Raw genomic sequence first — 16,611 nt, forward strand, 5'->3', positions numbered from 1 at the left:
TGGCTACAACAGATCCCAGGAACAACATCAGACATCTCAGTCCAGAAATGTGCAGTTCTAGGCACAGCCAAGATACTGCGCAGAACCCTCAAGCTCCCAGGCCTCTGGTAGAGGACCCGAGCTCAGAGGATGACACAAAGACCACCCGCGGAGGGTGAGAAGGGAATTTTTTATATTGTCAGTTATGGCTCAGTGATACCCAGTAGGGAACGGTCTGGATTTAGGAACTTAAATTTGAACAAACTAGCACAGAGTAAAGTCAAAATAGCAGGAATAAAGTCCTGGGAACTGTTTGGGAATAGGTCTTTGTGGGAACTGTCTCAGAACAAAAGGGAAGGCAAACATTTAGTGGGTGAATGGGTTGTGACAACAGTGGCAGGAGACAAAGCAACAACACATAAAGTGACATAGACTGTGCCACCCATCCTTCCATCCATTTTCTTTATCTGCTTTTCTTTCCGAGTCACGGGTAGTTGGTGCCCATCTCTAGCAGTCATCGTGCGAGAGGCATGGTACGCCCTGCGGTTTATGACCCTCAAAATAAAAGTTAGGACTTGTGACCCTGACTAATGCTAGCTGAAATATAAACAAGACTAATAACAAAAAGCCATGCCATGAATTTATTATTTTACATATTTTAAATTTGATTCCAGTGGACTGTCTCACCTTCTTCACACACACACGTACACACACACACTTGGTGTTTAATGACCTACAGTGGAATCTTGACCTCAACTCTGAACTATTCTGACTCTTTCTTTGAATTGAGCAACTAAGCAACTTTAATTCAGCCATTTCAAACCCTATATATCAGTCACTTAATGTGACTGGTATGTGCAATCACAAGAGTAAAGCTGCTCAGATATAAGCCTGAATGGAACTTGACCAAGCGCACTCGCCCATCATTCATGGTCCGACAGTGCTGTAACAGAGAGGACGCCTATATGACAACAAGAAGAACAAGAAAATAAGTGAATATAGAGGTTTGAGGGTAAAGATGAGCTGAGCAGAACACATCTCAGATAACAGAGAAGATAGCCTGATCCATTAGGTCAGGTTCACCACCTCTCTCCAAATATCATTATCTCTGTCTCTCTGCGGCTCACTTTCACTCCAGTGATCCATTAGCTCTATTGAGAGGCTTTCCGTGAAAGGCATTTTAAAGCCTCGTTATGAATGTAGAGGTGGAGAATGGTGGAGCTCGGCCTGGGAGCCGCAGTCACACATCTGCAGCGGGACTACAGCTTCTCCAGCTTTGCAGAATTAAAGCTGTAAATGAGCACTTGTGTGTGGATGGCCATCAGGATGGAAAAGCAGATTAGAGCCCGACTTAGACAGATACCGATTCTGGTGTTTTCACCTGCTGCCTTCATTCTTTGTATTGTACCTTTCCTGTGGACACTTTGAAATTCGCACTCTCTGCTTGCCAAGATTATTTTTTTAGACTGCCTTCAGATAAATTCCTTTGAAAGTAAAACACATCATATAGTTTAACTTACAGTATTTATAAAATAAACTTGAAACTTGAAACTCTTGCCAAGAGTTGGCAGGGATTTAATGCAAAGCTCATTCTTTTTCTATGTTTGACTTAATTCTGTAAAAGTAACAGAGCAAAAAAAAGTATATTCAAGGTTGTCATTGATGTCTTTTGTCATTCTCGATACCTCCTGCTTTGTTGCTGCATGTACAAAGACTTTATGTGTGAACATGTGTTTAATAAAACAGCTATAGGTTAATATTTGCAGTTCTGCAGCAGGAAATTACAGAAAACTGTGTTAAACTTAGTTTAGCTTGAAATAAATAAAAAAAGACCATGCAAGTATGAGTTTAACACACGTTGCTTCCTTCTCAAATGTTTCAGTGATACTCATCGTGTCTGATTCTAAGACAGTCTGATTTAAAAAAAGGCTTCAAAAACCAAAGAAAACTTGTGAATAATTGAACTGGTAGCTCAGCAGATAAATTACTGACTTCTAGCATAAATTGAAGCAGCTAACTTGTATGTGTCAAGTTGGTGTAAAAAAAACATAAAAGAAATCTTAAATCTAAACTACAGTTTAAAATTAATTTTACAGATGGAAATAAGACTTTTTGGAACAGTTTGCTTTGAACAGACGGAGCAAAGTTTTTTAATTCTTATTTTTGTGCGTGTGCTGAAAGGAACGTTTCCCTAAGGGCTTTCTTATTTTTGTCCACAAAATTGCATTGAGTCTTCTGAAGTTTTCGCTGAGTAGATTTTTGAAAAACGCAACCTTTATTTGTCTGCACCGGCTTGAAAAAAACAAATATTTGTCCAAATTTGTGAAAAAAGGCAAAGAACGTCCATCAGGTATACTCCCCTCCCCCACATGGTTTTTATATTGTCTTACAGCACTAATTTTCAGTTATTTATTTACTGTCTAACTATGTCCAAATCCAAATTTAGACACTTAAATAAATGAGTGAAAAGCTTTCTGAAACACAATAAATTGTGGAACATCTGGGCTCAGTCTGTGACAGGAGGTTATCTTTATTTTGACCTTCCTGTTATCCTGAGAAGGTTTAAGGACTGCTGGCTAATTTCCTGACAGAAACAGTTTTACTATCTGAAACAATCCGATATAAGCAGTCAGTCATGCTGCTGCAGGTACGTACAGAACAGAGTAATCTCTCTAAAGCTCGTCAGTCCAGATAACCACTGTGTTCAACAACACAAGTGGCGTCTGCTGTTGTTTAAGTCAGGTACATGAATGCTGTAAAGTCTGAAACAGCTGTAAGAAGAAAAAACTGATACACTGATTGTCTGAAGAGTCAGAAAACAATGTGGTGTCAATAATGAGGGCGATCAGATGGCTCAGAGGGGGAATTACCACTTGTTTGCAATCTTGTTTTCAAAAAAATGGGATATTGTGTAAAACATGGTAGGTAGATGAAGACAGAATCTATTCACAGTAAAATGGATTGAATGCTGTTTTGATGTAAGCTGGTCAACACAGGAAACAGATCGAAGTGAAATTATCTTTCATACAACCATATTCCTTTGTTTCTTTGCTGTTTGTTTTTAATTTATCTCTCCATTTTTACCCCAAAGGAGCGAATGATCTTCTCTCTTTCTTATTCATTTCTCTCAAATCCACTCAGGTTATCTTCCTTTAAATTACCTCATTAGCGCTGATTTGTCTTGTAATTTTTGTAATGGGGAAGAAGTCGGCTGAAACATCCAATTAAAGTGATTTAGAGGGACTATCATCCACATGGTTCCCAGTCTTGTTGCTGGCAGTAGGAGAGGATGGATGAAGGATGTTCACACACATCAACATATATATTGTTCATTCGATCATCGGTGCTTACAGTATTTGATGTTTAGGTGTTTTACCTCCACAATTTATTTTATCAATGCAGAGTTGTTGACGTGTTCTGTATTAATTGTTCATTTGGACCCATTCATTTAAATTAGGAAGCCTGAGATTTTGTGTTTTATAATCAAACCCAACAAATTAATGCTGGTTATCATCTCTCATTAAGTCACATATGTCAAACTCAAGGCCCGTGGGCCAGATCAGGTCCCTGGTAGCATTGTATTTGGCCTCCAAGGTAACATTCAAATATTATTAGATCTGGCTCTCCATCCTGTGACAGATCAAGTCTCTGTTGCTTCTCCTTTTGTTTAGTGAAGACTTCCTGTAACAGTTATTTTGAAGCCAAGAAGATTAAGTTTTTTAAAATTTTAATTTCTCCATAATCTTTAATTTCGATGTAAAATTGGCAACAGCGAGCATTAAATGGGACCGATCAAACTCTTGTTGATAAACTTGCTGCCAAGAAATGATATCTGATATCTGACTTGAGTTAAAATGCATCAGAGTAACAGCTAGTCTCCTTTAATGAATATTGTCTTTTTTGCATTTTCTTTTTAGCTGTTATAAAGGAGAAAAATTCTTAAGAAGGTGAAAGAAATGAATGCTAATATTGTGTATTTGAATCTATTTTTCTTTGTTTGTTAAAGTATGCTTGCTCTGAATTCTATGTAGTATGTAACTGGGAAAAAGTAACTGACATTTCTATATGAGTAATTTGACATATTACAACTTAAACCAAGGTTTATGTATGTTCTCAATAAATATTGATGGAGATTGGCCCTTGGCTACAACCAAGATTTTAATTTTGTCCGCCTTGAGTAACTGAGTTTGACACCCCTGCATTAAGTCATCCCTGCGTTTTCCTGCATGGTGTGGGTTATGCATTTCTTGAAAATAATCTGTGATACCTTAAGTGACCTGGGGGAGGGTCAAACCCCTTCAGTCAGAGAAGGATGATTTGTTCCACAGGGGTTAGGATGAGGTGGAGCATCAAGAGCACTGGCTCTGACCTATAATGTCGTGATGAGACATATGTGTAATATTCTTCTCATTTAGCTATTTTAGGCCCGTTTTAACTTGGAAATAATAAAAACAAAATTCTGCCAGGAGGAAACTACACAGAAACATCTCTGCTCTAATAATGTCCTTTTGACGGCTGACTTTGTTAGGTTCATTAATTAAACAACCATTAATAAAGACTGTAAACTTACCTTTGGTTCAGCTAACAGCAACATCCAAGCTCTATATACTTCATTTATTCACTGAATAAATGGCAGAGGGGCTGTATAATGACTCAGTTTTACATGGGCTACTTTTATCTTGATAAAATACTTTGTCTTCCAAGATTGGATATGCAAAGCTAAAGTGATTCTCTTTCAGCTAGATGGTGCTCAGCCTTGAACACCGTAATATTTGCTGATGCTGCAGGGGCCGTTTAGGCAATCTAGCATTTTTCTTTTCTTTTTTTTTTTTGTTTAAATGAATGCTAAAATAAAACCGTAACTGAATCATTATTGGATGCTTCTTCACTGCAGTTCTTCTGTATTTTAACTAACTCCTCCAGCAGCTCTAAATCGATGGTCCGGCCAATATTTGCACAGAAAACTGAAACATTCTGATCCTCCGTTGCCCTTGCCTGTCTTTATCCTCTGTGGAGGTACAGGCTGCATCTGGACCTGTTACATAAGCCCTCAGCTCCAGCCTGACCCCCACCACCCCCAGCCCTGCTCGTTGCAGGTTTTATGCCGAGCCTCTCCTCCTCTCTGCACTTTTTCGCTCCACCTCCCCAACTCTGCTTTTAACCTGAAGTGCTATTTCTGTTTTGGAGGCACATGTCTCACACCTGTGTCAGACTTGCATCACTTCCGTGCAGCCGGTTGATAATTTAGGAGCACAATGGCCAAATCCACCTTACTGCAGGGCATTTTCAGCATTTTCTGATTCCAACTTACATCAGTGTATGATAATGAAGCATCATCCAGATGGTCTGTAGAGACAAGAAAAGTCAGAAGGTCTGTCCAGGTATAGCAACGGCAGGAGATTTTTAGCGCCCGCTGCCATGAATGGTAGACAGACAAGTACGTAAGTCCCTGTGTCTTTGTCTGTGTGCGTGTCTCTGTTAGCAAAATATCTAATGAACCAGTGGATATATTTTAATGAAACTCTCAGAAAACAACTAAATGTACATCTACAAAGGATTACATTTTGGAGTTAACTTGATTTAACGTGGCCACTACAGCCAACTGACCTCAGAAGACAGAAAAATGCCTGTAGCCCAGTCAATTTTACAGACTTTAAGCTAAAATTTGGAGTGGTAGCAGCTGAGACTTATCCCCAACACATATCCTGAACACTAACAGATTGCACAAGATTTCTGTTAAAGACTCTGGCAGGCAAGGCGGTATGTGAAAGGCATTCTTTCAAGGAAAGCTAGTTTCTTTTTAAATAGGAAAACGTTTGAAAAATACCATTCAACTACTAAGTTGTTCATAAAAGTTAAAAGGTTTACATAAATAGGCTGATGGACTTGAGATAGTTGGTGTGTTACAAGCAAGTCACTGGCATAAAAGAAAAGGATAAAAAAATCTTACTTTTCCAACAATTTTCTTTTGTTGAGATTCATTCTCTGCAGAATAAGTTAAAGCTTCTCCTGCAGCCTCCAGCTACACTGCAACATATAGTTTGCTCTTGAGGGAGAATAATTTGCAGCAGTTTAACTTTTTTTTCTCCCCCTTTTTTTTGAAAGCATTAAGTCCCTGCACAGAACAGAAATGATTTGATGAAATAAATCATCTCTAGCTCCTCCTAATCCTTTGAATTAAATTGATAGGTAAGCTCTGGGCATTATGTGCTTGTAGTGCAGAAAATGCTGAAGTTGTTGACAGACTGGAATTTAAAAGATGCCTGGAAGCTTCTCTCTCCCCTCCAGCAACCATCAAGTTTTGCCAGCAACTGAAGCAGAAATAGATTTGGACCGTCGACAGCTCATCTCAGAAAGCATGTTCCTCTTCTTCCAGGGGAAACTGTCAGAGGGAGTTTGAAAAGTTTCCCTCGCTCCACTTTTTTTTTTTTTTTTTTTTGCTGTGTCTTTGACACTTTAGAAATACTTTTTTTTTCTTTTCTTTTTTTTTAAGAACCATCTTCAATTTGTGTCCAGCCAGCTGTCTGAAGGCATTTTCATCTCTTGGCTGCCGTGTGAAACTATAAAATTTGACCCATTTTAAAACTAATTTTCCCTTACGGGTGCAACTTGTTTTAATAGCTTTTTATATTTATAGTGAACATTTTTCTGTCCTCATATCATAAACCTGGAGCTGGCTGCTGCAACTCTTTCACAGATTTTCACGCCTCATTTACTTTCAATGCATGGATAATACGCTCACAATTTCCCCATTTATCTGCAAGTAATTAATGGCCTAACATTGGCATGGCTTTAGGCTGTCTTTCCAGGTACTTATCCGCTCATCACGGAAATTAGAGGGAAGTTTTAATTGTGAAGAGTGAAGAGGGAGTTGATGCTGCCCATTAGCCGTGGGAAAGACAATATTACTCAGTATCATTCTCCGCCCTCATCATTTGTCTGTAAAGCTAACTTTATTTTTAATTAAAAAACACTATCTATCCCATGGATACAGTCTTTATTGATGTTTAAGACAAAAACTGTATATATAAAAAAGTGATGATCGTTTGCTGTTAATTAAGTGAGCTCAAATGTCTGGTTTAGTCTCATGAATGAGCCTAAAGTCAAGACAAGAAGCCAGGAGTTAGCAATAGGTTAGGTGTTTTGAAGTGGAGTTCTGTGGAAAGGACGTGAACAGTTAATATCTTACCTGTTGTGGGTAGCTCTTTGAATGACTGCAAGTTGGAGAAATAAAGTTTATTCAGACCAGACTGACAAGCTAAAGGCTAGTGCAAGCAGAGCCAAGAACAAAGAGACGGTTGCTCTCCTAAAACAACTCCAATCTCAAAGAAGTTTACAACAGTTCATTTAAATGAGCTTTATACCACTTGTCACTTTTTAATTACTACAGCTAGCTGCTGCTGCTATTTGCGCTTGCAAATACCCAAATATGGTAATACAAATTACGTGAAACTGACAACAGTGTAAAGGTTTATAAAATAGCAATTGCATGAACTGTTGTGAAATTTTTGAGATTAGAGTCATTTTAATATGACAGCAATCCACTTTGGAAAACAAAAAAAATGAGCTTCATGTCGATGGAGGAAAAATGAAAGCGACCTGACTGAGTCAGTCATCTGAAATGACCCTCAGCACACGTTCACTCCTGACCTGCGTATCACTTCCTGCTGACAAACCTCTGCTGCTCTGACTCCGACCTTCATGCTTCCTGTGAGAGCAAACTCAGAGACGCACAGCCGCAGAGGTGGGACATGGCACACCAGGAAGTTGCAGGCAAAGACCACCGTGTCCCTGTTCGGCCTCGAGCTACTTGTCTCCAGTCTCACCAGCGTGAGTCATCCAAGCACCCAGCTGTGCCGTCGCATTGTGCCACAGACTCTCACTCTGCCTGCAGCTTCATGCTGAATACAGCAGCGCACTTGGCAAGAATCAGGGCTAAAGCATGTCTGAACAATCACAAATCACACTTTTATTCTCTTTGTGTTGAACTAATGATGTCACTTTTTTAACAAACAATAGTGCAGAACAATTTCTTTCAAAAGTGAAGGAACCTTGTCAAGTGATCAAGTATGATGCATGCATTTCTTCAAGGAATTCAAGGCCTTTTTTTGAATTTTATTTTATTTAACACTTCAAAAATTGATAAATGATGGTTCAGCTACTGTTCATTTAAAGCAAAAAGGGGCAAACAGTATGTTTCACAGTGTGTGTGTGTGTGTGTATACCTGGTTTCTTGTTACCTTTTTGGACCTTTTCTGGTATACACACCTACCTTATGAGGACCACTAGTCTTTCTGGGGATCAAAGATGTGTAGGTGTGTGTGTGTGTGTGGATAATCAAGTTGCTCACTGATTTTTTAAATGAGAACAGAAGAAAATCAGATGCACAAATAAATGTGCGATGTGAAAAATGTGATTTCGTTTTTATGCTTTCATAGACGTGCAACAAAAGAATGAAAGAAAATGCTCACAAGTGTTTATTTCCATCTAACATGCAGCTCAGTCCCTGACAAGCCAGTAAATGCGTTGAAAACACACACAGACGTGCAGCTGCATTCACAGCAAAACAGATTACAGGGTTGGTTTTCTTTGTTGGCAAACCAGGCGCACAAATCCAATCAAGCTGCTGCTTTGGAGGCCACCATGGACTTCCACTCACCTTTGCGACTCACAAACGACACGCAGAGATTATAGAAGGCGACGTGACTCTCTTTTTTTTCCTTTTTTTTTTTTTTTACATATTGATGGGATTTACTCATCTCTTTTGGAAAATGAGCTAATGTTTCCTGACAAATCCATCGCCATCAGGCTGTTCTGTGCCATCTGCTGGTGTCCCGTCAGACTCTCCTGCAGCGCTGTTTGCACCTCATCTGACCTACCTACGGTCTCTTACATAAGCAACGAGCGTTTCTCCCTCTAGTTTTCCAGCTGCGCCATCCCAGCATTCCCAGGCGGAGGGAGGGTCACAGAAAGGAAGATGTGGAAAAGGCCGAAATGAGGAAATGCCTAAAGTAGCTCTGCCAAGAGGCTCCAGCATGTGGTGCTTGTGATTTTATTCTGGCCCTGGTGATTGCTTGGCAGCCTTAAATCAAACTATCCCATACACACACGCTCACTTTGTCCCTGTATTTCTGACCCACTCTTCCTCATAATCAGGCGCTCCTTCTGCCGCACCTGTCTGCTGCTCTCCTCCAACAGGAAAGAGAGATGGTCAAAACGGAACAAACCAAATAATCCAGTCGGTTAATGTGTCGTGTGAGCTCTGAGTGACAGCTGCGTTCTGTCAGGTGTGCAGTTATTTCTGTAAAGAGACAATATGCAGCTCAGCGTTTCGTACCGTAGTGTGATGCTCTGCGTCAGTGCTGAGCAGGTGCACGAACCTGAGCTCACGTCCTGCTAACAATCCATTTTATGTGCCCCTATTTAAAAATCAAAAGCAGCATGGAAGGATTTAAGGAGTATTTTTTTTAAACTCACAGTATTCTAAATTAAACACGTAATTGTTTTTTTCCTCCGGAAAGACTGTGAAATTTATTAATTTTACATAGCATTCCTGGAAGAAATGCATATCACCCAGTGCTTTTCATGTGAAGGTTTTAGTCTTATCCCCAATTTTTCATCTTATGATGAAAAATGATGGTGTTCTAGTCATTTGGGTCAAACATTGAAAATAACATTAAACACAATCTCATGTGATTTAATGAGGTGTTGCAGATGTAGTATGTGTTGTGAAGGACTACATCACCAAACATTAGCTCAATATCTATAGCTGTGGCAGCGATATTGACTCCAAATGTTACCCAGTTGTAAATGAACATCTGACATTTACTTTATGACAGTTTTATTAAACTTTATCCAGTGGTTCATGTGATGTTTTGCTAACAGGAAGGCAAGAACATATACTCATGCACAACAGAACCACCTTTGCCTTTTGGTGCCAGGCAATATAATAATAAACGATTCCATTTAGCTAAAAGTGAAAGGAATTAAAGTCCTCTGTCTGCGTTTAATGCCACTGATACAGACTATAGTGTCCTAAAGTTTTGACTTTTTGCTTTAAATGGTGTCTCATTATGTAAGTATTGTCCTGGTAGAACAGGTCTGCCATTTTATTTTTTTGCTGAGTGATTAAGGATTAGTGGACTTCCTGTAGCAGACTGCTCCTCTTTTTTTACCACAAGCTGTTTCTGGGAACAAAAGCAGCATATGTGCCCCCCTCTGTTGGTTTAATCTTGGCCAGTCCATCCCTCAGAGATGTTCATTTTGCCAGTGTTCAATAAGGACTTTGGCAGATATTTCTCACCTTACGTGTCTCTTTTGGTCATCTTCCCTGGAGGATATCAGCGTTTGTCCCCGTTTGTTTTATCCCGTTCTCTGATTCGCTGTTTTCCCTTGCCGTCTCGGAGCTCCGTGAGATCCTCCTCTCTCGCCTCCATGTAATATTCATGACTACAGGCCCAAGGCATCCAGAAGGACCTAGAAAAGCTTGTATTATTTTAGTAAATGCATCCTGACAGAAATTGAGAGGGTATATGTGCACAGACTTGCTGAATTTCAACCTTTACTTGGTCTTACCTGATACTCCCTCTGTTCAGAAAACGTTTCACATGAAGCCCTGTAAGAACATGCAGCAATGAGAAGCCTCATTGGAAAACACTGGTCCTTGTTCTAAGAGGAAATGTCAATGCAGTACCAATAATGTTGTTTATTTCTCTGACCTCTTAATATGAAACATTCTGCACCAAATGATGTCACAGGTTGAATTTATTTCCGTGATTCTTAGTTTTACCTCTTAAAGGTCACTGCAATGTCATGAAGACTGGTCAAAGAAAAGTCATAAAGTAATTAACAAAAACCACGTTTTTTTTTCTCTCAGATTGACATGTCATTTATCATTTGTTTAATTACCTACGGAAACAGCCAGAGTTAATGAATATAAGTCAACAATGGCCAACGTCGATGGAAGAGCTGTTTGGCATCCAATCGTCTGAAAAGATGTATTATTTCTTATTTATGCTCGGATTTGTTGATTTGTATGCAGATAGAATTTTTTAAAAATCCAAAGTGAATTAGACTTAAGATTGACTTAGTTTCCAGTAAGTATTTTTTTATAAAATGAAAAGAAAAGAACAGATCTTTTGAATTTATAACTGTGTGAATTCATCATCAGTGAGAAATATGTGTAGTAATTACAAAAAAAACAGGAATAACAAAATGGCACCGAGATTAAGGTTCACTTCAGTTCAGTTCAGTCGACACAACTTCTTTTTTTTTCTTTCTTTAAGCTGGGTTGTTTTATACTGTTGTCTAGCCTTTTGCTACTTTTTACTTTCAGTAAACCTTTTGCTATTTTTATCTTTTAGCAAGCTTCTTCACTATTTGTAGCTACTTACTGGTATTTTACCACTTTAAACAAACTTTGTTCTACATTTAACTTTTAGTTAGCCTTTTACCACTTTAAGCTTTTAGCTAACATTTTGCTCCTTTTAGTCTTTCTGCTAGTGTTCTGTTTATTTTATCTTTAACATTTTAGTGTTATCTTCTTAAGCAAGTTTCAGTGAAGTCATTCAGCACTCAGCTTCCACGCTGCGTTTTTTACACAAAATGCGTTTTCTCGAGTTTACATTTGCCGCCTACCAGTTTCTGTAAGCTGAAGCGACCCTGCCTCTTGCTTTCTTTGCGCTGCGCTCTGACAATAACAGCTGTCCTCTCTCTGGCCTTGATGTTGATGCCAGCTTGAGTGATAGCTGATCCATGAACCACACTCTGAACGCAGGTTTGACAGACCGCAGCGGCGCTCAGTTTATCACTCGGATGGAATGAGTGACACGAGTACCTACTATCACCTACTACCACCTACTTATTCAGGACAAGATAAAGCTCTGTGATGGAAAACGGAGCTTGTTGTGTGATTCAGTGCTGCTGCCAGGAAACGTGAACAGTTAAATAAACCCTATTCGTTCATAAAACTAAGTGAAGCTTCAACTCGGGGTTTATGTATCGTTTGTTAAAATAGCTACCAAGTAGTAAAATCTTTACTGTGCTTCAATGATAATATAACAGAAGGATGCACCATTCCTACCTATTAAATTGAATAGTTTTGCTCTTTGAAGCATCAGATGCATTAAATAAGATAAGAGGAGGCTACAGCTGGTCATCCTCTGTACTCTGTGAGGTCTGAATCATAGATATGACCCTGTAATTTTTCCCCTACTCACTTTTTCCCTTCTGTAAGATCTCTTAATTATTGATGTATTTCAGGCGCATTAAGGACTGCAGTATTACTAACAAACTGCAGTGTTTGTGCGCTGCAGTGTATACATGCGAATAATTTGTGTGTGCGTAAAAACAGGGTGTGATATTCTTGCTTCTGTTTCGTGAGATGTGAAGGAAGCCGAGAGCGTCTGAAAGTATAGGTTACAAGATGAAATTAGTGAAAACAACGAAGTGAAGGGGGGAATTTAAAAAAAGAAAAAGAAGTCGGGGCGTGGTATTTTTAATGTGGAATGCACTTTGGATAAATGTGCACTCAGCTTCTTTTCACAAGTTTTTTTTTTTTTTCTTTTCTTTTCTTTCGTGCTGCAGCACTGCCTCAGCGGAAAATCGCGTTCAAGTTAAACACGAGGATAAAACACTGACCCTGTGGGCGAAAACTGAAAGGAGAAAAGTGTGCAAGACTTCCACTTTTCTTGTGCTGCAGCTTTACCTCAGACGAAAATGTCTTTTAAAGTTAAAGCTACCCTTTGGACAAACTCTGAGAAGAAAAAAAGAGCTGAAAGCTAGGGGGCTAATTTTTAAAATAAAAACAGGAGGAAAGTTCAAAAAGTTGTCTAATATAACAAATGAACTGAATGCAGTAAAATCCATTTCATGTTCTCAGACATGATGGTACACTCTGCATCACTCCTGTATCTGTTGCGTTTAATTATTGATAAATGCAGTAAGTCAGAAGCACAGCAGAATGTCCAGACAGCAGAGATGAGCATCTTGTTCAGCTTATACTGTTTATGTCTTTACCTTTGATTTACCTCCTTCTGATGACGCCACTCGTTCTTTCTGTCTCTCTGCCTCCCACCATTAGGTGTCTGTCTCGTCCTGGGCTGCATGATCTACCCTGACGGCTGGGACAGCGACGAGGTCCGGCGAATGTGCGGAGAGCAAACAGACAAGTACTGCCTGGGCGCCTGCTCGATGCGCTGGGCTTACATCTTGGCCATCATGGGCATCCTGGACGCCCTCATCTTGTCCTTCCTGGCCTTCGTCCTGGGGAACCGGCAGGACGGGCTTATGACGGAGGAGCTGCTGGCCGAAAGCAAGGGTGAGGATGTGCCAGCTGATCTGATAACACGTGGCATTTCGCTCATCTCTTTTGGCAATCTCAGAACCCGCTTTAGAGCAATTTCAAGAAAACGAAAGGATGAAGGAATGAACACAACTGAGCAGGAGGTGAATTATTCTTTAAAAGTCAAGGAGATGAAGATAAAACGTTGTGAGTTCATTCAAAGGTAAAACAGAACAAAAAGCAAAGAGAAGCACCGTGAAATTTGAACTTTCAGATGATAGCATTCCTCTGTGATGTAATGAAGTAATTGTCTCCAGGAGTAAAGGTGGAGGTCTAACCGAGGTCTAGAAGACTGAGGAGACTTTAGGAGGACTATTAGTTGCAAATCAGCACCTCATTGACTGCAGAGCATTAGCAGGAAGACATCCCACTGTAGTTTAGGGGAAAAGAGGTGTACACTTTTATTTATTTATTTTTACAGCCTGTTAAAGACAGTGAGTTGACACATATTGGTTTTGGTTCATGTTGCAGTTGGTAGTTCGACATGGGGAATGTTTTCATGGCAGAGGGGAGAATGGATCCATTTACAGGAAAAGAGAGCTTTAGGTCGAAAGATGGTGACTTTATTATAGTGATCTGAAATAGGTTTTAGACTCCAGAGCCTGAAGGCTGTCAGGGTCTTTAACCAAAGGTTTTACCAAACTAAAAGTCTGTTTTATTATTATTATTTCTGGAAGAATTACTAAAAATAACTGAAAGACTAATAATGCATGACCTAACTTAAAGGGTGGAAGTGTTTGATTAGTTTAAAGCTACAAAAACATATTTAAAAATATCTCATTTCAGTGAAAATCAAGGCCAAGTCATTTTTTTACTTTATATCCAGCCTTTTACATTTCACTGCATTATTATTCCCAATGTAGTTAAAGATAAAATCTGTTCTGTTTCATTTGTCTGCACAGCCCGTCTCTGGTTCCCCCTGGCTTTCCAGTTGCTTGTGTTTTATTGGGTTATAAATCTTATTAATGTGGAGATCGTTCATTATTCACTGGCTGAGATGATTTGCTATTAAGTGTGCTTTTAAGCCAGTTCATGTCACAGGAATCAGGTCGATCGTATACTTAGAGGAAATAAGATTATTTCACATCTCGCATCAAGAATAGCCTCTTGATTTATTACAGCCATGTGACTTTCAGCAGACTGAAAATAGAAAGTGCACACGGATCAAGGAAGCAATAAAACATAAAGCAGTCTGGTAAAAAAAAAGGTTATGTGAGCTAAATCATAAAATATATAGAGCTCTCTTATTTTTATGACCAGTCATGTTGCAGCTAAATAAAGATGTAGATTAATTCAGACAGAATTGAATGTACTATTCTATATTATTTTAAGCAATTATTATTAAAATGGGATCTTTTGCGCATACTTTTACATTCAAGCTCCTATAGACATAATCTTTCCCTCTTTGAACCACAGAGCTCATGAAAATTATTAAAGGCTTCCTGCTCGTGATATTTTTTTGGTTTACAGTCCTTCTCATTTCAGAGAGTTTCTGTACCTCATCTTGTTGAGTTAAATCAAATTGGTTATTTTATTATTATTTACAGTACTGTGGTGCTTTTCTAAAGTCCAATTTGTGGGCGATATTAAAGAGAGAAGAAAATTTCTAGTTTCTCCTCCTTTGCTACCCAATAAAAAGCCTAACTGCTCAATCTGAAAATGTACCCCAATGTAGTTTGAACCCCTGGACAGACTGTCTGTGATGAACAGTTCATTAGCAGTCATTTAAATATTAGTTCATCCTTGGTGCCATCTAGTGGTGACTGGCTGCAGTACAACAAGTCATCAAGAGCACGTTTTTTTTTTTAACTTTTCTGTCTCTTTTTTTCACAGAGGGAGGGAATGCCTAACCAAATCTTTAGGTAAGTTTAATGACTTTAAATAGTCTTGAAATTAATGAATGTAAATCTTCTGATTTATTTTAAAATCATGTTTTGTTAAGTAAGTCATAAACTGATAGGCTAGCTCTATTTCTGATTTACAGTATCACTGACAAGTTTTAGGCCTGAAAAGATTCAGGCTCAATATCTCTAAAACTCGCTGAGATAAACCAATTTAATTTCGGTTAGCTGTGGCAGCCATCTTAAATTAAGTAGGCTCCAAAAGTTAATCGGTTGTATTTGTACATCCAGTGGTTACTTTTGAGAGTTTCATTCAAACCCATTCATTGGTTTGTGAGATACTTTGCTAACAGACAAACATGGCTGACTCTGTACATTATTGCCAAAGTTTAAAGCAAATATCTTTAGCAGAAAGTAGCGATTGGAGTATGTGTTGGAGATGAATTTCTGCTACTACCTCACCAAATTTTAGTTCAATATACTATAAGTCAAACTGACTAAATTAGAGCCATTTTTGTGTTTGCTAAAGTTGCTTAGCTGGGGCAGCCATTTTTATTTGGGTTGACTTCAGAAGTTAATCAGTTACAGATTTAGATCCAATAATTAATTTCTGAACGTTTCATTAATATCCGACCACTGGTCCATGAGAAATTTAGCTAACGTCTTTTATATTTAGCGGTGGGCAATAAACATAAAACAAAAGACTTGATGCAGGCACAAAATCAACCTCCATGTGAAATACATAACTTTGAATATGTCTATAAGACTTAAAACAAATGTAGTAGCAAATGTAGTAATGTAGTAACAAATGTTGTAGTAGATTTGTCCTGTGCCTATTATTACAGATGGTGAATTACAAACACAAAACAATGACAACAAAATTAGCACAGGACAGGACATCTGTCAAGTCCACATCCAAACTTATCAGAGTTGTAAACATCTGAAAGCTGCAGATGGAATAAAAGTGTGAAGAAATAAAAGTACAGTACATGCAGGAACAACAGTGTTACGGACACATTCAGACGCACTCTTTCTTTTTCTTGCTTACAGGTTCTTCAGTTTGGAAGTGTCCATTTTCATGAAGCACCGGTCTTTCATCATCTTACAGAAAAAAAAAAAAAGGAGTCTACATCTGCGCAGAAGTAGAACTTTATGGAACCCGTCAGCCTGCCTTCAACTTCCCGCTGAAAATAATGTAACCTGCCTTTGAAGCCCATCCATACAGCCATCCATCCATCCCCCCGTCACATTATATTCCCAGCACTTAGATGGAGCCCGGTGCACCTCTTTTCAAAGGGAACTAACCCTTGCACATCGATGCACAGACCATGGCACGGGCGGAGACTGTTATTCCGTTGAGACGAACAGTACATGGAATACCCACTACCTACACCTGAACAGACTGAGCTGACATTTTCAACTTCAAGCCCTGCACACATAGTCCCACAC

The 16,611-nt window shown here is 39.0% G+C and overlaps 1 protein-coding gene across 1 annotated transcript in view; it reads left to right on the plus strand.

The window, feature by feature from the left end:
* Positions 1 to 16,304, plus strand: part of LOC108229847 (LHFPL tetraspan subfamily member 3 protein) — a 22,044-nt gene extending 5,740 nt beyond the window's left edge. The window contains exons 2-4 of the mRNA XM_017405542.3: positions 13,061 to 13,297; positions 15,155 to 15,183; positions 16,213 to 16,304. Coding sequence (XP_017261031.1) covers positions 13,061 to 13,297; positions 15,155 to 15,171 — 254 coding nt within the window. The 3' untranslated portion in view covers positions 15,172 to 15,183; positions 16,213 to 16,304. The remainder of the gene's footprint in view (positions 1 to 13,060; positions 13,298 to 15,154; positions 15,184 to 16,212) is intronic.
* Positions 16,305 to 16,611: the final 307 nt, after the last annotated feature.

The sequence above is a fragment of the Kryptolebias marmoratus genome, linkage group LG11, assembly GCF_001649575.2.
Source record: "Kryptolebias marmoratus isolate JLee-2015 linkage group LG11, ASM164957v2, whole genome shotgun sequence".
Taxonomy (NCBI): Eukaryota; Metazoa; Chordata; class Actinopteri; order Cyprinodontiformes; family Rivulidae; genus Kryptolebias; species Kryptolebias marmoratus.